Raw genomic sequence first — 25765 nt, 5'->3', positions numbered from 1 at the left:
TATGGCCAGAGGGGGTTCGTCCGATGGATTCTTGGATGTCTCTATTGTTGTGCAGATTCGCCGCTCTTCCCCGAAACTATTCACTTAAGTACTGCATCAGAATTCCATACCTTGTTTTATACTTTATACTGTCTGTCCCACTCTTTCCTTAGTAGTGTGAGATATCATAAAATTAAAGTCGAGTAGAATTCGCGATCCGTCGTTTACACAGAGCTCGTACCACTGTAAACTGCTGGCTCTCTTTTTCCTCCCCGTAATATTCCATACAGCTTGCAGAATAATTAACGTTAGCATTTGTGTTCAAGTCAGTAATCTGATAAGACGTTAATAATGCGCTTCAGTTAACTTTTCGGACGCAGTGTTCTACACGCGGCAGGTTAAACGTGGAAAGCATGAAATATTAGTAATCTGTAATTATGGGATGTTGCAGGAACTGACAAGTCTAGCAGATCCATGCCCAGCTGTCGGAGTGCACTCCGTTTGATTCATTTAGCAGACATTCAGGGATGGATCTCGGTGCCTGGGTTAGCTGTTTCCTGCCTAGCGTGGAAAATATTTGTTGCTACTGTTTAATATTGGGTGTCAAACTTCAGCCCTCCAGTGCCAAATGTCTCCGGTCTTCAATGCGAAGCACCTTCTAGTTTGATTTTTTTTTTGTATGTTCTCTGAGTGTTGGGGTGGGTGTTTTTCTTTCACTGTCTTTCAGAAAGTACCCGGCCACAAACCTGTACTGATCATTGAACTTCTAAGTTAGTTCCTCTAGTTATTTTCTTGCCATAAAACGTTAGAAAAAAACAATTGACAGGTACAGGCCAGCCAGCCCAACTAAGCTAGGCAATCCCTTCCACTTTTTCTCCAAATAAAGTTTTGAAGGTCCCTTATATTTTACTCTGTACTACACTATTTTGTAAAAGTAGTGATATGAAATTATCTCTTAATAATAAAACGTTACATTTCATTTATATAGTACCTTTCCCATGCTCAAGGAGTTTCTTTGTATCCCTATTAGTTCTGTTTTAAAAATAAATGAAGTAGTACACTGGTATTGAAGAAGTTGTATTGGATCCTTCTATTATTTTTTTTATACTTAAATCCAACAAACACATTTTATACTGTTAATACATATCCACTAAAACAAAAATCGGTAAAATCCAATAATGTGGGGGCTCGGTTTTTATAATAAACAAACATGCAGGTTTTTTTTTTTATTAAAGTAAACGTAGTACAATAATTGTGACGAATGCATATTTTTTCGTTTTGGGGCAAATGCTTAACTCGATTAGACATGATAAACTGCAAACAGTTAACTACAGTGCCTCACAGCATCCAGAATCAAATGCATTTTGTTTTGATGGACTCCTGTTAATTCAGATTGTTTGTCTGAGTTGACTTAGAAATGTGAACACTAACACCAGGAATATATGTCAACATGGTATCCCTCGGGGGCTTTATGGTTCACACCACCATTAAAATTCATTTTACCCTTCATCCACTAACTGAACCCATTTAGTTCTGATTTAGGGCTGTGATGAGCCACAGAATATCCTAGCAGTGTTATTTTAAAATCCTCCAAGGCATTGATAAAGTAGATCCAGCAACATTTGTCCAGCTTAAGGGCAAATCGCGTACTCGGGGAAAACTGGTGGAAATTAAGGGGAAGTACATTTAAGACTGAAGCCAGGAAGCACTTCTTTATGCAGAGAGTTGTGGGTCCCTGCAAGAAACTGCTGAGACATGGAGTTAAAGCAGAAACTTTGACAACCTTTAAGAAGAATCTGGATGAGAGATTGGGATGGCTTAGCTATTAGCTAAACAAGTGGATTTGATGGACTGAAAGATCTCGTCCCATTTGTCAAAATTTCTTATGCAACACCCAACCCTGAAATGGGTGTCCGTTCACTGAATGAAACTCCCCATCATAAGCATTCATACCAGGTCAATTCAGATTCTCCACACCTGACCTAACATCAGCTTGCTTGGAATTTATGGCAATCACTCCTTATCCGCTAGTCTGCTTTAGAACACTCGTCTCTTCAAACACAAGACATGCATAAGCATGTAGAAAGCACAGCCATCTTCTCACACTGGCCGTCATGCTATACCAGTGCTATGCTACACAGTTCTTTATGAACATTTATTTTGGGGAAACTGATTCCATGTCCTGTTTAAGGTTAACTTCCTGCAGTTAAATGAGTCTGGAACTGAAGTCCTTCTGTTTGGTCAACCCACTGTTACCTGAAACATTGCTAGCCGTTGGGTCCACTTGTCTGGTACTTAAAGCAATGTGCTAAAAATCTCAGGGTGATCTTGGATTCAGGTGTTAAATTTAACAAACAGATGAAAGTATTTTTTTTTTTTTCTACCTCAGGGTGATCAATAAAGTCAAGCCGTTTTTGACCTACACAAGCTCATTCATGCAATACTAACATACTTACATTTATTATACTTTACATGGTTACTTTTATACTTAGTGAAATATGTCCCTTGTCAGTTGTTAAGTTGTAACATAAGTTTTCTGATTCTGCATGTTGGGTATCCTGTACAAAACTGTCTTGCCTGAAGCTGGTGAAGAATGCAGCTGCTAGTTTTTTGCCCCCCAGTTTAAAAAAAAAAAAAAAAAAAAAAAAAAAGAGGATCTCATCACTCCGGTGTTGGCCTCTCCTCATGGGCTCCCTATTTGTTAGGGTGAATGTTAATATTTTAGTGTTTGGTTTTTAAAGAACTACATGGGTCTGCTCCACCGTACTTGGCTGATCTTCTTGTTTCATACTTGTCAGCCAGGCAGCTGAGGTCTTCAGATCAGCTATTGTTTACTGACCCATGTGCACAATTGAAGCAGAGGGGCGATCATGGTCCTAAATTGTGTAACGGTTTGTCCTTCATAAGATCTGCTCCCACACTTCATAGTTTTAAGTTTCTGTTAAAAAAATCACTTTTATTCACTTGCTTTTTATCTTATGAGCTTGAGTGTTTAAATCTTGCTATTGTTTATACTGTGTTAATTTTCCGGATGTATTTAACTTTTTGTAATTTTACATAAGCTGTTTTTATGTTGGTATGTGTGTGCTCATGTATGTATAATTTTGTTTTTAATAATTCCTTATCTGGCTTTTATTTCTTATAGTTAGCCTTTATTCTCTGTAAAGTGCGTTTGTCAACGTTTAGTTTTTTTTTTTTTTTTTAATGTGCTAAATACAACTATAAAACCTAATTTAATTCCAGGCCAAATATCCACTTGTTCTCTTTGTTTCCTAGAAGAGTTCTTCCTTCATGGACTCTGGTATGCTTTCCCGTGCACTGCTTCTTCTGTTTTCGTTTTTGTTGTGTCCCACAGAAAATGATTTCCTTTTGTGTGAGGCTATTTCTAAACCCTGTACTGTCTGTCAATATTGCCTCGTTGTCTCTACTTGCAGTAATCTTTTAATTTTACTCTCTGCTTAATGCTGCTATTGTAATCTTGTTTGATCTGTGTTTTGTTTTGCGATATGCATTTGATAGCAGTCTGTATATTGCTTTTGCAGAAGTTCTACATTTGTACTTAGAATTTGCGTTTAGGTTGCATGCAGAGACAAATAGTTTTTAAACAGAGTGTAATGTTCAGCATAAGTTAGTACTTGTCTGATATGATTCATTACAGTATTGTTTGTTTCCACAGAAAGTGCCTGTACCAGATTTACATTTTTGAAATGAAGATACAATGCCGCACAGTGTGAAGTGACGATGAGAGGGCACCCCTTGCCATAATGCTGATTAACGTTAATGTTTGTGTCAAGGAAAGCCGCTTGCATGGAGTCTCTGGGCCCACCTGTGAGAAGAGCCCACAACTGACTGAGATTGCCATTAAACTGATGGAAACGGGGAGCAATCCTGCACCCCTTCCATTACCTTCTCACTTGGAAAGTCCTCTCCAGTCTGCTCCACCACCTCCCCCATTACTTGCTCCTCCGCCCCCTCCACCACCACCTCCTCCCCCTTTTGCTCCCCCTCCTCCTACTGGATCTCCCTTTACTCGTGTGGATGTGACTCGGCGATCGAGACTCAGGAATTTTAACTGGGATGCAATTCCCAAGGATCGCATTGTGGGAAGAAAGAGTCTTTGGAACTCTGTGCATGATGACTTCCAGATTGATGTCACTAGCATGGAGGAACTTTTTGGGAGAAAGGAGGCCAATGCAGAGATGGCCCGTGCCTCACGGAGGAGTATGCACTCCCGATCGTCAATGGATCCTAGTGCTGACAAGGTAAATGGCTCTTATGATTGTACCTGTCGTCTTTAGAAGGTGTCAGGCTAAACTGGTCCATTTTGCACATTTGGTGTTAACTCATCGAAGGCAAATATTTAATGAGAAGCAGTCATTTTGTGTGGGCTTATTGCTTGGTATTCTGGTTTTAAGTTGTATTTTTTTTTTTATGCTAATTTTTCCAATAACCTTCCCTAGAACTTAGCAATGCCCTCTAGGTGGCTAGCTCATTTCTATAAATTGTGACATGTATTGGATTATTTGACCTGCTTAGCTATTAAAGCATGTTTAACTACTGTAGAGCCATGATTTTTATTTTTTTTAGGATGTCCATCTGTATTGTTTTCTAAAAAAGTATATCGCAACTTTGTTCTGCTGTCCAGTTTAGGGGATAAATGGTTGTTTCTGTCAAGGATTGCATTCTAAAGTCTATAGAGACAAAAGAGTGAGTGATGTGTAGGCCTGTGCCAGTTAGACAATTAGCCACCTCAATGTGGTGACACTCGTGGTTTTTGTATAAATGCATTTATTTATGTTTCTTCCCTAATGGCAAAATTTGAACAAGGAATCACAGCACCCTTTAATTTGGTAAAACGTTATCAAGCAGTAGGGATTGAAATATTAATTTCAGAAATGAGCAGGGATATAAAGAATACACAAACACTAAACTCCGTCGTTCCATCCATCCATGTTGCAGCAAAGTTGTTCCTGTGGTTTGCAAGCTTGCATTTTATTGAATAGTATTCTTCCAAGCGATGATTGGAGTGTTTAGCATTAATAGTATTGTCATGTACACAGAGTAGAGTGAGTGTCTTACTTTTCTAACCTTACTGTTTTTTGCACAACCCCACTGGTTAGCTTCGGTAAGAAAAATAAAGATTTGTCACTGCCTAACGTAACTACTTTTGGGTTTTCTTTTCATTTCAAACTAAATGATAGAGACAATCTTACTGGGGTTGCTTCAAATAGATTGTTGATAGTTTATAATTTAACAGCTATCTGTGAGCAGTGTTGAAATGCATTTGCCACAAAGCTTCAGCAGACAGTGAGCAAGAAGCAGACGTATGACTCGGTATGCAAGTGTCACATCGTAGTGGTTACAAAAAGCAGACTGGTGGGGGTTCATTGGAATTTAAGGGTTAAGTTTATGACCAGCTGCATCTTAAATTTTGGAACTGATCAGTCAATGTTAATAGTCTCGTTCTTAATCTTGAAGAACAGCAACACTAAACAGGTCAAATATTTTGAGGGGTACAATGGAAAACCTCAACTGCATGGGAATCCATTCTTATGCCACTTACATCTTGGTGACTGTGAATGGGAGAATTTATTTCTAAGTTTACATTTAGCCCATTTTAGCTTAGTGATTTAGCCCACTTTGTTTCCTCTGCCAGCCAGATAGATGTGTGTCAGTATTATATTGTGTATCCCCACAAACTGATGATGTAAAAAGCAGTGAAGGTGTTCAAGGAGATCATGTGATATACTTGAGCCTCAACATGGATTCATACTGAAGTACATATATCAACAACCAAGTATTAATGTTAAGTGCAGATTTTCATTTATAATTAACCAAATGAGGAACATTGTGTGAATTTTATTTCCTTAAAATGCGTTGACATCAGTCCATAAATATTATTAAATCCCCTTTTAAATAAACAGTGAACATCTGTAATATGCACAATGTCACAGTACTCTCATTTTGAAGTTGTCTGCAATTTCTAATTGTGCTTGTAATTGGCTTTAATCACTATTTTGAACTAATATATATATAATATAAACTATTTTTTATTTGTTTATCTGGCTTATATAATTATAAACCCAATTAGTGTATTGAAGAAAATTTTAGTTTTAAATACATTTATTAACCTCAAATATGGACTAAAATATAATTTCATTTCATCCCTGATACCTTTTAATATGCAGCTTTTTGATAAAACTGTTTGAAGTGCCTGTCTCTCACTCTCTGTCTGGGCCCCCAAGGGCGTTCAAAAAAACAATTAAAGGTAAAATAAAAACCTTAATGGTTGTAACCAATATGGAAAAAAGACATAGGGCTCCAATGTGTTATGCATTTTTTTTTTTTTTTTTTTTGTTAAGAAGTGGATTATCAACCCACCCTGCACTCCTTGCTGTGAATCACAAGCCTCTCCTCCTCTACCTTACATCATTCATTCTCCACCTTTTGATTTCATAAGTCTGGCTTGCATGAATTGTGTGTTTAACTGTAAGCATTAATGAATATAGCTGATCCTGTCTGTTCCTTAAAGAAAATCCAAAGGAAAACAATGAATGCATTGCCTAATCTGTTGTGCTAGTTATTTTAGGTGGAGTCTCTTGCCAAAACGCTGTTGTGTATTAATGTATTAAGCTGCATATGTGGTCAAATTCAGAATTCCTCTTGGAAATGAGGGGTACAAATCTGGTGTAGTTGGGCTCGGTGCATAACAATGCGAGGTTTTGCTTGCTAGTAGGTGTTTTTATATAATATATAGCGCAAGACAAGTTTAGTTTATATGTGAGCTGTTTGCTCTGAAGATTATTCATTGATTTGCATGAGCAATTTACTGAAATACTAAATCTTGATTAGAACACCACAGTAGTACTGTATTCTTTTGAGATTAAGCTTTTTGATTGCTGTCTTTATGCTTCATAAAATGTTGCATTTGTCGCGATGTTTGCAGCTCAACACTCTTGTGTACACATCCTGCAGCACCAGAAATGTCTGTGCTTAGTTGCAACAGTCAAGGTGTCCTTTGTTCCAAGGACATTCTAAGAAGTGTGCCCTTTTAAAAACATGACAAAGCATGTTTTATGTGTATTCTAGTTGAGTACATAATGTCCATGTTGATGCACCTGAAGTGAAGTGTGCTGTTCACAATTCGTGAACTCCTTTCATTGCTGGCATTTTATCCTATTGACTGTTTTTCTTTTATTTTGTAAAAGAGTACTTTTTTTTTCTATTTTGAAGTACTAAAATACACTGTATTTGTAAACATTAATGATCTTAAGAGTACCTTATTGCCATACATGTAGGCATTGTGAGAACAGTGAGGCAGTATCAGGTCATACCTCCATATTCCCCTGTGATTAGTTGCTTTGACTTACTTTATTAAAAGTGTCAAATAATCATCAGGACAATTGAGCCAGAAATCATTAGCCACTGGACCACTTTGGTTGACGTTGTAGCAAAGGGCATCGGTGGCCTGGTGATAAAGTTCTAGAACTCATTCTCGCCTGTTACTCTAAATTATTATTCACACTAACAAGGACCCAATGAGATGATAGGTGGTAATAGTTGCTGAGTTATTTTATTCAAATGTTATAATTTGTCACTTTTAATGCTCACTATGCCATATTTAAACTGTTCAAAATCTAGTGTGGTATAATATTGCTGTAGTTGGTGCTGTTGCCTCGTCAGCAAAACCTGCTTGATTTGAATCGTAATCGGATGGGGTGTGTGTGTGTATTTACGCTTCAGGTAAGACTTAAATCTCTTTTTAGTTAAGAGTAGGGACAATTTGAAGGCCCAATCCATGCCTTCAAAACTGACTCAATTGAAATGATAATGTAATTAAAGGTGTTGTACTAGTTCACATGGAAGATAGATATTCACTGAGCTTAAAATTTAACACAAAATGTCTTATATGGATATGAGTTAGTTTGAACATTTTCTGGGTCTGACATTCTTTTGGGTCTTATTGACTGAGGAGTACCTTTTTACAAATGAACCAGCATGTTTGCTTTTTTTCCCCCAAGTTTTTCAAGTGTGTGATCACTAGCAAGAACAGGAAATGGTGGATGCTAACCTGTGTCTTTTGAACTGGTAAAATTCCTCTGTTACTCCCCCCCATGGTTTTAAGTAAACAGATTTGTTAGAGAAAAGCACTTAATGCTTATCAATTTTTTTCCACTCCTTCATGTCATCTTAATTTTTTTTTCCCTGCTCTTTCGTGGCGTTTTGGCACAGACGTTTTTCATCCAGCTGTATCCACCTTCTTTTCAGTGAATAAGAAATTCAGGTTTTCTTTAATAATACTTGACATGCTTGTACATGATGGTTATGATAATGGTAGTGTTGAAAGCTGCTCGTCTCCCCTGCCACACATACACACCCTCATTTCTTGTGTAATTTGATTTCAGGTGTCTTTGTTGGATGCAAAGAGAAGCATGAATATTGGAATATTTCTCAAGCAGTTTAAGAGGTAAGACCCTGTCAGTGCACACTCCTGTGTAACCTGAAACGTAGAGTGCACAAGTATATGTACTGTATCGGATGTGGAATTTGATACATTTGTCTTTTTTTATTTGAATTACACAAAAATGGTTTGGCAGGAAGCCATTGTCATGAACTCTCCTCCATACCCCTTTTTAAAGATGGATCAAGTAGGGGAAAATTGAAACCGGATACAGGAAATTCTTTCCTTGTTTGCTTATTTGATTAAGTAGTTAAACAATTATTTGTTCATTAAAAACATATGTCTACACCTCCAGTTTTTAATTGTAACAAAGTATGAGACACATTTGACGGTAAATGTGTGCATGCTACATGATTCATTGCCAGCACATAAGAATACTATTTGCAGAAAAAGGAATGAACAAGGATAGTCTTTATTGTATAGTGCCTTTTCTATATTGACCATGATCCAACAGGGCTTGACTGTTGTACAGAGATATGTGTATATATGTATATGTGTATATATGTATGTGTGTGTGTATATATATGTATATGTATGTATGTATATATAAAACATACAATTGGAGCTCTGCCCAACCAAATTGGTTTGCTTGGGATCATCTCACAAATCAGAGATGGGGACAATTGAGCCAACAATCTTGTAACTTAGTCCACTTCCTTAGTTCCTCCAACCACATTGCTTATGACATTGTGACAAAAATTTCTTCTTCAGTTCTGTGTTAAGTTCTGTGCCATAAATCAGCAGGAACCTGAACATTTTTATTTTTCTTCAGTCTTGCAAACTCACCACTTTAAGGCTTAAAACTATAGATGCCACATCGTGTGGTTAGAGCACGTAACATTATTTGGCATCCTAAAATTTACAGTAAACCTCTGAATTGCATGTTTTCATTTCATTAATGGATCCGTGACCCACCTGTGCTCTACTTATAAGTAGGCATATTTTGTGGTAAAAGTGCTTATCATGCAGGCTGCTAAATATAATTTATTTTGTCAGCATTTAAAATAGATGTCTCAATACTAAAGTTTTCTTCCTGTGCCGGTTGCCATACATCATTCTTTCTAGTGGTCTTTGATCTAGTATTTTAAAAAGATTGAGTCCAAAATAGTGCTTGCTGAGTCTTGATGGGAACTGAAAGTGTTGGGCCTTCACTGGGCTGGCCAGAGCAGAGTCATGACAGACTCTGGCTATTGCTCTTCAAAACTTTGGTAGTTGTATGCTAAGCTGTGAATTTCAACAGCCAGGTTAACTTCTTTCTTCTTTGCTACAGGTTTGTTTCATTAGCCTCTGATCTCCTTGCTTACCCCAAGGTAAGATCATTGCAATCATGGTGAACACTTGCTCACTTTTGTGACTGCTTGTGTGACACTTCATTAGGCATACTATTCACATTAATAATGCGGCTCTAAATGAACTATCTCACATGGGATCCTCTGTCATTGGCTCAAGTCTCGGCCTAGTATCGACTTTATTTGTTATTGAATAATGTTTTCTGTCTCTAGTGTTCTGCACGCCATATTGGTAACAGCACAGTAATGTTTTGTACTCCACAGCTCCATTAGCAATACTGTAGTATTAGTATTGACACGTATGCAGAATACATTGAAATTCATACTTGCATGTCTGTCTACCATGCACACTGTGCTCCTTGATGAGAATTATCCAAATGCATAACTTAAATTTTATTTAGTAAACAAATCCGCTTGCCTGATCTACCCAATAACCCAGTTTTCAGTCATTTTTTGTTACCTAACACAAACTGTGAAATGTACTGTAAACTTGTAGGTCAAATGGCCGCTAGTCAGACTACTAGTAAGCATACCTTCTGTTTTGTACAAGATCAATGTATAGAAATTTACTGTAGGGCAATACAAAATACTGAATGAGTACTTTTTTAGAAGAAAAACCATGATGCTATATTTTCAACAATAAGTACAATATTATTTTTAAGCCATAGTGAAAACTTTTTTTTTTTTTTTTTTAAGAATAAGCATATAATACAACTAACTGTTGTAAATGTATTTTGTAATATTTAACACCTAGATAAATTCTAGTTTGTTCAACTATGTAAACAAAATGCAGTCTATTGTCTTTATTGTTCTTGGCAACTGACATGTCTAGCTTGACTAAGCTTTTAAACATTAGTTTTTTTTTTGTCCTTTTTTACAAAAATTATATTTTGGCCCATTCACAGTTCAGTCTGCTTCTCCTCTTATCTACAGCTCTTGAAGCTGCGCTAAACAGCCCTTCTCTGACCACACTGGTACATAATGCTGATGGAAGCTTTTATACTAAAGAAGCCAAGGAAGGAAATTGAATTATATTACTTGCCCAGTAGTGGAGGACACTCTCTGATCTCAGGATATTTGGTTCAGATAGATATGTCTGCACTAAAAAATTTAAAGTTCAAGTGTGTTGTGTGCATAGTAGAGTGAAATTCTTACCTCTCATTGTTGGCTTCGGTAAAATACCAATGAAAGATGCACATTATGTAATGTTAAGACGTGTTTTTTTTTTTTTTGTACTTTTTTTGCTCATTGTGAACCAGTAAGCGATGTGCTTATGAACTGTACACTGTTATGTAAAACATGCATGTACTGCAGGTGACACTTGAAAATCCAGCCCTTCACAAAAACTGGAACATCTGCGTGCACACACACAGTGACTTACAGAAAGTATTGGGACACTATCAAGCCATCCAAATGTCAACTTGTTGGATTTCCCCTGACCAAAAGGGCTTTTTTTTTTCCTCCTGAAATGGTGCAATCAGTACAACCTTTGAGAGCAGATAATTTTAAGTAAGCTCTTGTAGTGTAGATAAATGGAGACATCGTGTCTTTACATTAGGACTGTCCGAACAAACATCACTATTTGAATGGAGTTTGAAAAAATTCTTACTCTTGGGTGAACAGGCGAACACTGGCATTCAGTCATAAAGGAGCGCTGCTTTTTTTTTTTTTTTTTTGTTATGCTGCAGTACTTCAGCATTTTGCAGGTGTTTTATAATCAGCACTTTTTAAAATCATTTTTAATTGTTAGTGTGTATAGTCATTTATAAAACTGGCATCTGCTGCGCTGCTCTGCTTTTTGGTTAGTAGCTAAACTAACAGATTTTAAACACTTCTACAGCACCTTAAAAATATAATTTAGTTCCTGATCTTGTCCAGTTTCACTCTTGAACCTAGGATCTCTGATTTGCTAATGTTTTTATATTAAAGCCATTCAGCTTTTATTTGTAATGGGGGGTTATTTCCTTTCTCATTAGACATAGTGGTAAATAGCTGCTCTATTACTGATTCTGTTTTTCTTCTTATAACAACTTTGAAAATGCTCTTTAAAATTTCGATTTTAGTGTTGGGAGAGCATACTTTGCTACGTCACCCAACGCATGTCTTTATGAAGATAGTGGCTTGATACAATCCCTAAAGCAAAGGCAAAATGAAAAATAAGTCGGGGGGGGGGGGGGGGCCATTTAATTTAATTTAATCTTGTATGTTATTTGACCATTGATGCCCCACTCTACACATTTATGAAATTGGGCTTCTCTGCACACTTGATCTACTTTATAGAAACTGACCTTTTTATTTTGCTGTGTGTTGTTTGAACTTGGTAGCTGAATTAAGTTCCAGTTAATGAAAGTGTTTGCCAGATAAACATAAAATGAGGAGTGAGTACTTAGTGATCATTAAAATGCAACATTTAGTACATTCAGTAACTCCATTTGTGAACAATGAATAGACTCCCCATGCCTTGAAGTCCGTGCCCATCTATAATTTATACAACTTGTCTCTCTTGTGCCCAAGAACCAAAAAGGTATATAGTGAAGTAGAGGCCTGCTGGAGGAGACGAGTTGTCAGGACAAAAGTTATGCTTGCGTTCAATGTGTTTATATATTTAAAAAAAAAAAAAAAAAAAATTTGCATCGGTTTTGTATATTTGCATTACAGGAGCATGAAGTGTTTCATTTCCACTTTTCTCTTTGATCAGGTCTTTTTCCATGTATGCAGAAATGTTCTTGTGAGGGCTGTGTCAGTACACAAATCTTAAGCACCGCATGCTTGGCAGACACGCCATGAGGAAAACTGTTACTAATGCATACAAAGACCCGTTAAATACAAATGTACATGCAGTAGCGCTTAAACATTTAAGTTCATATGTTTTGATATTTACTGTACTTAGGTTTAATGAGTATACGAACCCTAATTTTGACAATCCTACTTTACATGTTTTACAAGTTAAGAGAATATACTAGAGCTTGCTTTTTTTTTTTTTTTTTTTTTTTTTTTATCATTCTCATTGTTTAATACTATATACTGTACATGTAAACTGTTCAAAAATAGAAACTGGCTTAATCTAGAAGTGATACATCTGATGTTTAATTTGCTAGTTTTGATATTGATAAAATCTGCACCTCCTCAATTTCTCCATTACGCATCTGAAGTACAAGCAAAATGTATACATAATTCATAGCAGCAACAAATCTGCATACATATGTAAAAAGAAAGATCTCATACAGGGAGCGTTGTCAGTCTTCACTGAGGAAATCTCTTCACTCTGTGGGGTTGGCATAGATTTATTTTGTGATATAAAAAGTTTCCGTTTGTTGCTAGCATAAGAATGTATTTGTTACTTTGTCTTTAGGGGTGTCTCCACATAAGGCTTAGCTGTGGCCGAAACCTGATTATGTATTTTTGCTGTACAGGGTGGTCCTCTAGCAAATAATGTTCACAGTGGTAACATGAAGCCGAGTAATAACTTTGAATTTTACTGCAAATGTTACAGGGGTTTACAAAATAATCTATTCCAACTTCGAATTTGTATGTGACAGCTCTTTATTAAACTTTGTGCCTGGAGTAGCTCTTGAACACAAATATGATAGACCTAATGAAATCTGACTGGTATGCATGCACCACATTTAGTATAGTTGGCATCCATTTCTTCAGCAAAAAATGGACATCTAAGTTGTGTGTTTTTTGTTTTTTTTAAACTACTGCAGACTGTTCCCACCTTTTGTATTCCAGTATTTGTTTGGCACTTGAAAAAACCAAAAACACTGTAAAGATTGAGCCAGTACTGAGTATTAGTACCTACGGGATGATATCTGATCAATTCAAATAGTATTCATGCATCCCCAATTCTTTTATCTTCTAAACTTGTGTAAGTTTAGATTTGCAGTAAGCCAAAACACATCTCGGCAACATCTGACATAAGGAGTTAACCTTGAAAAAGGTGGTCAGCCTACACTAAATGTGATTCATTTGGTAGGACTACAATAGGTAGTTCCCAAGGAGACTTGGGTTTCTTCTTTGGACTAGTCAGTTTTTAGGAAGTTTCAACTTTTTTGTATTAATGTTGGATTTGGATACATAATAAAACTACAGCACCCTAAAAATCAATTTGTTTTGATAGTTGACTCTGCATTAGCACCTTTTGGAAATGTGTTGGTGTGTGCGCTGTCGTAGGTAAAGTTTTTTTTTTTTCTGGGTTTTTATGCCTTTTCTAGTGCTAATTGGGGGCTAACAAAGGCCAAACCTGTGGTGACAAAGATCATTTCAAAGAGTTGTGGACGGGCATGGAGAACTAGAAAGCAGTGATCTAAGCCATGTAATAATTTTCAGCTCTCCTGTTTTTGTAGAGAGGTGCAAGAGTGTGATGTGGCAATTGATTTGCCCCGCACCAACCATGGGACAATTAACGATCAAAGTACTTTACAGTGAAAACAGGAAGTCTCTAAGAACATTAACCTTTGATTATGCGGATGTACTATTAAAAGCACCGGATTTTTATTTTGACACGTTGGTAAACATTTAAGTACTGCTGCTGCTGCTAGGTGAGCACTGTTTGTAGTCCTCCCCTGAACCCCTTTAGCGTGTTCATTTTTTGCTTTTTAACTGATTTTAAGACTCTCAAAAAGGCAGTTTTGGAGACAGCAGGTATGTAATTTTGGAATTCTTTGAACGTTTAGTGTGGACTATATTTTTCCCCCCATTCTAAACTATTAACTCTCACATCCTACTTCTAACAATATGGATAACATGAAGGCCATAACTTTGATTTGTCATCTGTCACTCTAGATGCTTTCTTCAAAATCCTACCAAAATAACATTTTTTGATGTATATCTTGTGACTACAGCTGTTAGCATTCCTGGGCAGAATTCACCATGGCTGCACCTGTTTGCACCCTAAAAGAGAATCTCGAACATTTTAGCTATGAATCTTTTTTTTTTTCCCTGCATTATCTTGTTTCAAGTGAAATTTTGCATTTTATTGCTGATAAAAATGCAATTTGACCTCCTGTTTAATCATTTCATTTTAAAAAAACGGTTGTGCAATTTTCAGGGTTGCTTGATTGCTCAGCTCTTGGATATGACAGGCATAGAAAGGTGTTGGCTTTTTAACTTGCATGTAGCTGTTGCCGGCGTTGTTCTGTTTGCTTTATACTGAAGGCCCACTGCTTGGCACGCACGCTTAGTTGTAAGCATAAGATTAATCATCATCATTCACAAATGAGCAGATATTACCTGAAATGTTTGAAGTTGATTGCATGTCTGTTTCTTGGCATGACCATTTAGTTGTAAAGACATTTTGATTTACTACAAACTGCCTTTATTCAAGTAGGTTTTTCTGCTTAATTTACCTGCAATGGATACGGGCTAAAGGTTTTTCTGTGCATGTGTAATGGATTGAGTTATATTCTCATTTTACAAAGAGAGAATCCCCACAATTTATTGTGAAGTTTTGGGTTGATAGGCATGCATTAAGGAAGCATCCAGAAAGTGTCAAGAATCGCAAGAGAGTCCATGTGAATTGCTTGGCGCAGTCCTATTTATAATTACCATAAATTTAACACATTGGCGTATATGAGTTGAAAGCCATATTTTGGCCAAGTAAAGCTTACAAAACGTTGATATCCCTGTATATGATGTACCAAAATAGAGTGAACCAGTAAAAAGACTTGGGTAATAATAATAAATGTAAACCTTGAAAAAGCTTGACCATTCTTTTGAAGTTTAGAAAACAAAGGTAGCTATTTGAAAAACATTAAAAGTTGGATCTATGTGGCAATGAGAAGCCAAGCCAGCAAGCAAGTTATTGACCATTTCCACATCACCAGACATAACCATGGATTGATTACTTCACTGCATGCTAGCTGGTTTGCTGGTACAAGGCTAACTTCAACTGTGTGGATCAGAGAAAGCAGCTGACAAATGCCAGTCTCCAAGCTGCTAATGGTTTTGTCTATTTCAAATGTAAGGTTTTATTTTGTGAATATGTCTCTTAAATGGCTTTTTTGAGTTCACAATTTCAACCGTTGCTGTAGGCATTGTGTTTTGTAGCTCAAGGAAGATGTGGGCCAATACAGAAGCACCGAGTCCCATTAGACCTGTTTTACAACAACATCATTTATTTATATAGCACATTTTCATACAAACAATGTAGCTCAAAGTGCTATACACTTACAAAACTGATGAAAGACCATCTCACACCGTGAACTGAAAAGGACATCACCAATGAAGAGCACAGCTCGGCAGCCATATTGAGTCAGGCATGTGGCCTGTTCTGAAGAAAGCTGACCACCAATGATGCCTTAACTAGACATTTTAAGTAACTAACAAGTCTGTGTGCCGCCTGAAACTACACATCACCATTTATCAGATTGTACGGTTACCAAAATTCAAATGTACTTTGCTTATTATTTATGAATATTATCAATACATTATTCAAATTGTAACTTAATTCCTGCTTGTCTTTTACTACACCTAATTGCCTGAGGTTATAAATGTAGAAGTGAAGGTGAGAAGTTATATACTATAATACCTTATAAGCAGTGGTAAGTCTGTGAGATTTGAGGCATTCTGGCAAAGGCTACTCATTAATAATACAAAAGGGGAAAGTCGAGTAAAATAATACTCTACCAAGATAAAACACCGCCCAATCACGTATAGAAAAGTGGAGGAAAAAAAAATGGGCACATCGGGCAGACGGCCATAAAGGAGGACCTTTCTGGGATGTGGCCTGTTATAGTCATTTCCGAGAGGTTGCCATGGTAAATGGATGCTAACTTATAGCTGAAAAGGGGACGTGAAAAGGCAGGAGAAGGGGGGAAAAATAAGACTCCGTGGGGGAGAATACAAACGCAGCGTGTCCGCAGCCAGACGGGAGAGTTGCTGGTTGGCATATTCTACCCATGATGATCGGGTACAGAAACCGACTGGATGGCGAGATAATTTGGAGTTTTGCAAATTTAATGTGGTGCAAAGATAAAAAACAAATGTATTTTATTATCATTTTTAGTATTTCTTGTTCAGTTAAAGAATTTGAAAATGTCTAACGTCAGATAAAACAGTCCATGACGATCATATAAATCTGTGACACACACTGGGGGGCCCATCCCCTTGCCACAAACAGTCAGGCCTCACCATTTGCATTTCAGTTTTAGACAGCTGCCATTTCAAAGGTAACACTTTAGGCAAGTTACACATTTACAGTAGCCACGGACTGGTATTAGAATTTAAGATAGAGAAAAGCCAAGCAAAATGACACCTTTTATTGGCTAACTAAAAAGATTACAATATGCAAGCTTTCGAGGCAACTCGGGCCCCTTCTTCAGGCAAGATGTAATGTAAAATGTAATTTAAGATAAAGGCATTCGGGAGTCAGATGGGCCTGCTCAGAAGTTTTTAGCAGGTTCATCATTGGACTCCAGGTTTGAGTTTAATCTCGCTTGTGGTCACTCTTTTTAGTACAAAAGGACTGCATATTCAAATTGTCGTGGCCAAAAAAGTCTGCCATAAGCATCTGATTTCTTGTAGGAATGACATGGATAAGTTCTTGTCCAAAAAAAGCATTATTATGTAATATAAACAATCTTAAAAATAACAGTATAATAATTGTCATAAATATGCTTTAGTAAACAGTGATATTAAAAAAAAAAAAAAAAAAAAAAAAAAAAGTTTCTTACCGAAACTGACTAACTTAAACTAACAATTTCCCGTCAGTTGATAAAGGTTCCTGTTGATAAGGGTAAATCAGTGCAGTTTGATTGGCCAGAAAACACATCCTGATATTTACAGTAAACGGTAGGAGATCAGCGAACCAGACAAAGCTAGCATGAGCTCTTTAATGGTCCGAGCTTAAACTCCCATCAAAAGCTTTGTTCCATCTGTTTATATAGTACTTGAAAGTAATCTACTTTGTTGTGCTCGTTCCCTCCAAGATATGTGGCCTGTTCAGTATAGGTCTTTATATCAAAAGCATAAGTTACTGTAAAGCAACAAAGGCTTCATTATGCTTATGGATGGTGTTGCTTCCTAGCAATCCATTTACTTTTAAAGGCAACTACAGTAAATAACATGACAAACTTCCAGTCATTTTTGCTGACTGACTTTTTTTTTTTTTTTTTTTTTTTTAATAAATGGTGGGAGTACTTTTCCTTAAAGTTTTGTTTGTTCACTCAGACATGACTGACTTAATACTGGCTAGGCTTTGGGTCTGTTAGCCATTTCTGCACAGAGAATTTTAAAGGGTATGTAATATCCTGCCAAAATACTGAATCATAATGTAAAGCTTTGGCACACGTTCAGAAATGCAGAATCCAAGCCTTTGTCAATGTTATAAAATTAGCACTTAGCTTGAAAACAAATTGGTTGAATTAAAAGCTATAAACGTTACTTTATATCAGAACTTGCTGGCATGTCCGTATTGTCCGTAAATCGCTGATAAATCGGAATTCGAGGGACTTGCCCAAGAAAGATCATTCAATTTGAAGACCCTGATCCTCAAGATGACTTACAGAATCTGTATGCATTCAATGTGTTCAGCAGGGCAATACTACTTTTACAGGTTACTTTATTGTATTCTAGTAAGTTTTTTATGTTCAGTATTAATCTGTGTGTGTGTTATTTAAATGATGTGTGGTTATCTACTTTTGCTGATTCATGTTTTTAAATCTTTGTAAGCCCACTGTGCATGGCATCAGTGCTATAGAAGTCTAAACCAAGCTGAATATTTAGTTAAGATCCCTTATCCCAGATGAATCAAACTGTAACTTTGTAAGATACATGCGGTTTTTTTTTTCCTTTCCTTGTAGGGCAGTGATTGATCTAATTAAGGATATCAAGCAGGGAATGAGTGAATCGTTTGGGTCTGAGAAACTGACTGAGCTTTGCAAACTCCTTCCAGAGAATGAAGAGGTGGGTACCATTTTTTTTTTTTTTTTTGATTGTCTATAGCAAGGTTTCTTAACCTTTTTTTTTTTTTTTTTTGTCACAACCCAGTGTTGCCTTTTACTTAGTGTCTTTGGGACCTTTTTTTTTTTTTTTGGAATGCTTTGATGGTTGTTGATGAAGGGTGGGACATGATTACCACTTCCCATGACCACCATATACGAGGAGGATTGTCGGAGCAATGTCGATTGCTTAATCAACCTGCAATGACACACCACAACTCAATTATCCGATATCCATTAACATTAATTATAAATATAACCCACGACCCATAGTCTACAGCAGTTGTTCTCAGTCAGTCCTGGGAGCCCACTGTGGCTTCAGGTTTTTGTTCCAACCCGATTCACAATCGGTGACAACAACTGATAACGCTGATCTCATTTAGTTAGCTGGTATATTTTTTTTATCTTTTTATTCTACATTCAGAAAAGCACCGCAGCATGATTTTTACAAGACATTTAGAAATATTTCTATTTTTGCTACAGACTTAAATGCTTAAGTCTTATGTTGATTTCATAACATTTTGCTCTTTCTCTGTGCAGTTTGCTCCCTTCATTGTATCTTAATAGTGACAATTAAAAACAAGCAGTGCAAACACTGAATCATGAAAGGCTGCAACTACTTTAGCATCAGACCCACTATTTAGTAAATAATGGATTAGTTAAACAATTAGAACGCCTGGAGAGGTAGAATGAAAATCAAGATGAAAATATCGTTGTTAAGAAAAATACAGTATTTCTATATAACTGCTTAGTACATTTTGGTTAAAAAGAAAAACTAAAAAAAAAAAAAAACTTAGTTTTCTAATTTTTATAAAACGCAGAATCTGAGAAATTACAGTTCACTTAATTAGCTCAGGAGTCCAATTAGAAACAGAAGCTGGTTGGAACAAAAACCTTCAGCCACAGGAGCCTTGAGAACTCCTGATCTTCAGGATCAGCAAAAGGAATATTTTTTTTTTTTCCCCCAGTATCAAAAAAATTTTGCGATGTAGAATTTACACTGCTGTGAGTAAAGTTTTTAATGGATATTTTACACTTTTGTGATTTAGATTACTTTGTCCTTTGACCACTTTGAGTGCAAATATAAAGTTCTAAAAGTAAATTGCAGAGCGCACTAACCATGTGTGTCCTTCTCTCTCATCTGTTGCTGCAGGTTAAAATATTGAAGTCTTTCCAAGGAGATCGCACCAGACTGGGTGAAGCAGACTTGTTCATGGTGCTCATAGTGGAGATTCCCAGGTTAGTTCTATTTATAATAATAATAATAATTCATTACATTTATATAGCTCACACATTTCTACAAGTCTTCCGTATAGACGGCACCTCCAGATTCTCTTAGGTTGCATTTGTATGTTGTCATCATTCTTAATCCTCCCTAAATGTTGCCTACTGTTTTCCATAACTGAAAGTTCATTTCAGTCAGACTCTTCAGTCTGATCCAAAGATGGCTTGTAAATACACCGTGGTTTGAGCTGAAAGAGTTTTAAAAACTCTGCAGAGTTTTTAAATGAAGAGTTAAATGGGAAGGGTAGGCTCGTGGTTTTGTAGTTAAATCCCTCAAGCTTCAGTTTACCTTTACTGTAAATGTGTTGGGCTACATTAGAGAGCATATTCTTTGTTGCTACTGTTCTGTCCTTTTTAGGGTTGCATAATTAATTGTATATTAATCATGAGTATGATTACAGCTGCTGCAATACACCAATCAAGATAAGTGTCCCTTACTACATTCTATGTAGCAAATCTGTTCCGTCAGAAATTGAGGTTTCCCAGATAGACTGCTCTGAACAACAAATAAGTGTTGTAATCAAGCAAAGACATATTCAATGCAAGCATGCTTTTATGCAACGGTCCTTAATTCAACCACATAGTTCATTATGGAGAGTGCATGAAAGATAAGAATCGGCACCAAGTCTCAATAATGTTAGGTCAGCGACACTGATAACTATTATTTAGCCAGCATACGCTAAAACACTGGTCTGTATCCAGCAGGCTATCAAAGGCAATTTCAGATGACAGAAGCTGCCATAATTGATTTAAAACTACAATGTGAAAGTTTTTAAAAAAAAAAAAAAAAAAAAAAAAAAAAGGTGAACTACACCAAGGGCAACAGGTCCGTTTCTGCAATTATTTTTTCCTAAGTTGCAGTGCATTTACTTACTTCCAGGTTGCAATGGGTTTGAAACAAGTGTCTCTGTAAGCACAAGCAGAACAGAAGCCTGCACGAGCATACTACTTCATTATAACGATATGGAGTTTTCACTGAAAAGAAGATGCTTTCCAAACTGCTTTCTGTAAATGATTGTGCCTTTCCTTACAATGCTTTCTTCAAGAATAAGGACTGAATTTGGACTAAGCAGCAGAACTTTGACATTAGCATTTAACAATGTATTACCATCTAAATACTACTTGAGCTTGCTATATGCCTTTATTCTAAACAGTTTATTTTTAACAAAAGAAAAAATGGTGGACAATCCGATAAGAAAAGTTCAATATCAAAAAGTGAATGAAGTCCTCACCTCACCCAGCTTGCTACATATTAATACATTTAATGTGTTCACACACCTGTATAACATAAGCACAACATGATAGTTCTATTCACTTCTTTATCTTGCATTACTGCTATTTCAGATGATGTTTATTTTTTTACATACACATTCATCTTTCATTTCTTTAATACAAGAAAAACAATTTAGCCTTCCTTTGTTTAACATTTTTCCACATTTTACATGTTTGAGTGGTGGTGGTGATGGCTGTTTTTTTTATTTTTTATTTTTTTTAAAGTAACATTTGTGTAGAAGAAAAACAAAGTGTGTGTATATCTATCTATGATTTACTGTATTACAAAAACTGACACGTGTACCTTTACTGTAAAAATAGCTGCACTTCATTAACTTTTCAACTAATTCACCCATTCAATATTTCAAATTAACAAATTTTGTAAGTGGTTCTCTGTAAAAATGAAGGTCCTACTGTATGTATACAGAATACACTTTATTCAGTTGGAAAGACAAATCGAATTAATAATTGCAATTTATAATATCAGACATTAGTCAATGTTTATATTTTCCCCCTAAGCATGCGCCCCTAATTTTTTATGAAATTATTTGTTTTTAGTTTAAGTTCACACATGCTTTCCTCAATGTTTGCATAATCTGCCCTTTCAAGATCAGAGCACCTATGAAGTAGATGGCATAAATGTTAGTCCCTGTAGTTCTACGAAGACCTGGAGAATGTTGTTCCATTAATTGTGGTTCACGGCTTAACACAGTTTTAAATGGATAGTCTCGAAAGCCCCTTATATACTTCTAAACTCTGTCTGTGTCATGTCTACATTTTAACTGAGACTGTGGCTAAGAGCTCTGATGAAAGTTTACTATTTTTCATCTGCTGAAAGCCCTACTAAAATTAGAAGATTTATTATTTTTAGTTGTGTTCTATACCAACCCCCACCCCTTAAAGAGAATTCCTGGGTTACACCTGGTTCAAGATATACAAATGTTTGCTATAAATGGAAGTTATAGCAGACAACAGCCATGGAGTCCTCCAAGACTAGTTGTCAGATTTTTGTCATTCCTCAAGCTTTTTTTGAAGGCATTAAAAGCCTGCCATTTTCAGGAGTCTTCGTCAGGTCTTATCAGTTTCATCAGCTTGCTAAGTAGTCTTAAAAATGGAAGATGCATCGGTGTATGTGTGCGTGGTGTGGTGCATGCGTGTGTGTGTGTGTTTTTTGTAGCGGATGAGGATTCAGTGAGCTGTTGCACATTAAAATAGTGTATGAGGTTGTTTTTTGTTGTGGGCCCTTTACAAGTATAGCTACTACAACTGTGTACATACAATATTTTTAATTCTATTTTACATTTGTGGCACATGCAGCCTAAGACAGGCTTTTATTTTCAAGGTAGTTAAGTGCAAAATTTCAAAATTCCCAACATTGTTTCCATTATCCTGGATAAAAACATAAAAGCTGAATGAAAATTTAGAATATGGATTTTTTTTTTTGTAAATAAGTTAACCAGGAGGCACTGATTTCACACCACTACTCAGATAACCCAAACATCTTGGCCAGTCGGTGAAGCACCTATAAGTGGAAGTGCAATTGGAAAGCATTTGCAACATGTGTATATTACATTCAGAAAGTGTAAAATAAAAGCAGTTCTTCTTTTTAGTTGTTCCAGCACAAATGGGATTTTATAAATCAGGCGTTCATGTTGGCCTGCATGTCAGTTTATTTTTTAAACTGTTATTTTTGCTTTTGAAGTTGTCTACATAAGTTGTCTTTTTCATTCAAATGGTGTTTTTTTTAAAACCAGTATTTTCTGCTTGCCCAGTGGTCTGTAATGTTGTGCTTCCCCCCTTTTTACAGCTACAGGTTGCGCCTTGAGGCCATGATTTTGAAGGAGGAGTTTGAGCCGCATGTGTCATCGCTGTGTTCTGCAGCCTGTGTTCTCAGGGAAGCAGCACAAGGTGAGGATCTTGAAAAGAATGACCTTCCACTGACTTGCTAAGCATATCTCAATATTCTTATCTTTCAGCTCTTGTTCTCAATTGAGCTGCTTTCATGGCCCAAGTCTTAAGAGTTTTTTGTAGTTTCCACTACTGTATAATGTACATGCAGATCCAGTAAAAACAACTTCTTAAGGAAAAGTACTTTAGTCCTGGGGGTCCTTCTGTCTTCTAATCTGGCAAAACAAATTTATTTTTGATAAATAACACATACAGTGGCAAGTTGATCCCAGCAATTGTATGCATTTAATTGGTTTCTGGCAATAAAGGCAGTGTTTAATGTATAGATATTGATTTTAAATTAAACCAGGGAGGGGGGTGTTATCTGTTTAATATTAAACACTCCAGTTTCCTTTTTCCTCCTCCCTTTTCAGCATTAATTTATATTGTATTCAGTGGATCCTAATGCAGTTCTTTTGGTGGGTGTATCCTCTTCTCCAAACCTCATTTTCCAATTCTTAAGTAAAACTTCTTTAGATTGTGTTAATGCAGCAAAGTATAGTTGCTATGGGCCATTTTAAGTCCCGTCATTTTTGGTGATGAGTAGATTTTCATGCTCCTGTCCTTGAAGGGTTCTATTAGAAAGGTTTTTTTTGTCCGTTTAAGCCGGTCTCCAATATTTTAGTATTGAGGAGAAAAAAAATTCCATGTACCTTTCTTGTATTTCCATTTCCAATTTTTTGCAAATGTTTAATCATTGAGTTCCCTAAAATGTCTGTTGTCATTAGTGCCATTTTCCATAACTTTCGTAACTTTAGGTGCCTGTTGTACATACTACATATATTGGCTTACTGTTCATAATTCTTTCTGAACTTTGAGGATCTGATAATCGACTTGGTTGGCTATTTAAGCACACAATTATTTTCTCACTACATGCAGTCTTGCACTCTAATAGCTTCTCTTGGTATGTCTCATGTTTATTACTTGTGTTACAATGTGTGTGTCTGTGTATATATAAAATCATTTTTTTATTTTAATCTAAATGATTTACCTAATATGGTCAAGTTGTCCAAAATAATTTAGCAAAAAGTGTAAATTTCACTAAATACATTTAAAAAAATATATATTTTTTCTTTTGTCCATTAAAACCATCTGAAGCCACAGATTCAAATTGTATGGTAGTAAGCTAGTACATTTTTTCTTAATTTAAAATAAATGTTGATGAGTACAGTAGAAAGCAAGTCCATAAAAGTTTGTGAATCATTTGCGAAGTAAATTTATTATGAAGTAGAGTTCATTGTTAGAAGTGTCTCTGTAGCATACACTCAAAACATTTATGTGCCGTGAGTGAAGGCTTCTTATTGCTTTGTCCAGCCTTCTAAACGGTGATTTGGTGGCTGCTAGGTGGAGTCATTTTTTATAAATCTAAGTGGAATTCATTAGTTGATTCTTATAATTGACAAGAATTGTCAGAGAAGTCAGATGCTGGGATACCTTAGATTTGCTTACATAATAAAGTATGTGTTTAGAGTAGTGGCAGTAGGCAGTTTTGGGTTTTTAGTTGAATCATTTTGCTCAAGTGGAAATATTTGCAAAAAACAAACACTTGCTTTGCTAGAAACAGTTCTACAGTGGTAGCCTGCTATAGTTGGGTCACCAGGGACCTTGATGTTTCTGCTCACTATGTTGACAAAAGTATATCAAGTTGAAAAGCTTCCTCTTACTGAATTTGTTTGGTTTTATTTTTATTGAACATGGGTGTGGAATGTGTTCATTTTAGTTTTGGCATTTGGTTTAATTCTTAATACAGTGTGCTACTAATTAGTGCTACTGCTGTACAGATAAGCACTTAAAGGATCCTAAAGCCATACATGATATAATAGGTGCATATAAACATGAATGAACTACATAATCAAAAGTTCTTGTTATCTTTGAGGTTCTAATGAAATTAAGGTACCTAATGTGAAGTTTGTAGCATTGCAATCTCTCTCCAGGTTATCATTATTCACTTTCTGACGATGCTGATCCTCTGCTCTTGTTTGCCACAAACATTTTGGCTCATTGGACTTTGGTTTTAACTGCCACTACCCCACTGAGTTAGTTGTTGTTGGTGTATGCCACCAAATCAGTCTTGTGGACAGTTTTCATTTTGGATTTCTACTTGCTGACTCAACTCGATTTTATTAACCAGTTATCCTATCTTGTGTGACTTTATTCAAAACACTGACCCATTTATCCCCCGTTTCCTTCCAGAACTTCTTAATTGTGGGGAGCTTCATATGGTGCTGGGACTTGTGCTGAAAGCAGGGAACTACATGAATGCAGTAAGTTGCACTTTCCTTCTTAAACCAGATTTAATACTAAAGGATTGCATAGTTACATTCTGCATTTATAACAGTTTTTCTAAATTCAGATTCTTTTTATCAAAACAGGGAGGTTACGCAGGCAATGCAGCTGGGTTTCGTATTGCATCTTTACTGAAGCTCGCTGACACAAAAGCCAACAAGCCAGGAATGAACCTCCTCCACTTTGTTGCAATGGTAAGAAATCAAATAGCTGCTGGCTTCAGTCTGACCAAGGGGGAATGTGTTCTGAATGACATTTTTTTTTCCTCTCTACATTACTGAACTCTTGGTTCACCTTAACTGCCTGAA

The 25765-nt window shown here is 36.3% G+C and overlaps 2 protein-coding genes across 2 annotated transcripts in view; one reads left to right on the top strand and one right to left on the bottom strand.

The window, feature by feature from the left end:
* The window catches only part of gcna (germ cell nuclear acidic peptidase), an 816449-nt gene that overhangs the window by 514356 nt on the left and 276328 nt on the right, over nucleotides 1-25765 (bottom strand). The gene's annotated exons all lie outside the window — the stretch shown is intronic.
* Nucleotides 1-25765, top strand: part of fhdc2 (FH2 domain containing 2) — a 36630-nt gene that overhangs the window by 1384 nt on the left and 9481 nt on the right. Inside the window, exons 2-8 of the mRNA XM_028816030.2 lie at nucleotides 3656-4241; nucleotides 8385-8446; nucleotides 18531-18633; nucleotides 19822-19907; nucleotides 23032-23132; nucleotides 25365-25435; nucleotides 25544-25651. Of these exons, the coding sequence (XP_028671863.1) occupies nucleotides 3744-4241; nucleotides 8385-8446; nucleotides 18531-18633; nucleotides 19822-19907; nucleotides 23032-23132; nucleotides 25365-25435; nucleotides 25544-25651 (1029 nt within the window). The 5' untranslated portion in view covers nucleotides 3656-3743. The remainder of the gene's footprint in view (nucleotides 1-3655; nucleotides 4242-8384; nucleotides 8447-18530; nucleotides 18634-19821; nucleotides 19908-23031; nucleotides 23133-25364; nucleotides 25436-25543; nucleotides 25652-25765) is intronic.

This window comes from Erpetoichthys calabaricus, chromosome 12 (genome assembly GCF_900747795.2).
Source record: "Erpetoichthys calabaricus chromosome 12, fErpCal1.3, whole genome shotgun sequence".
Lineage (NCBI taxonomy): Eukaryota > Metazoa > Chordata > Cladistia > Polypteriformes > Polypteridae > Erpetoichthys > Erpetoichthys calabaricus.
Note: the sequence above shows the minus strand (reverse complement) of the source record. Positions and strands in the feature narration are given on the sequence as shown.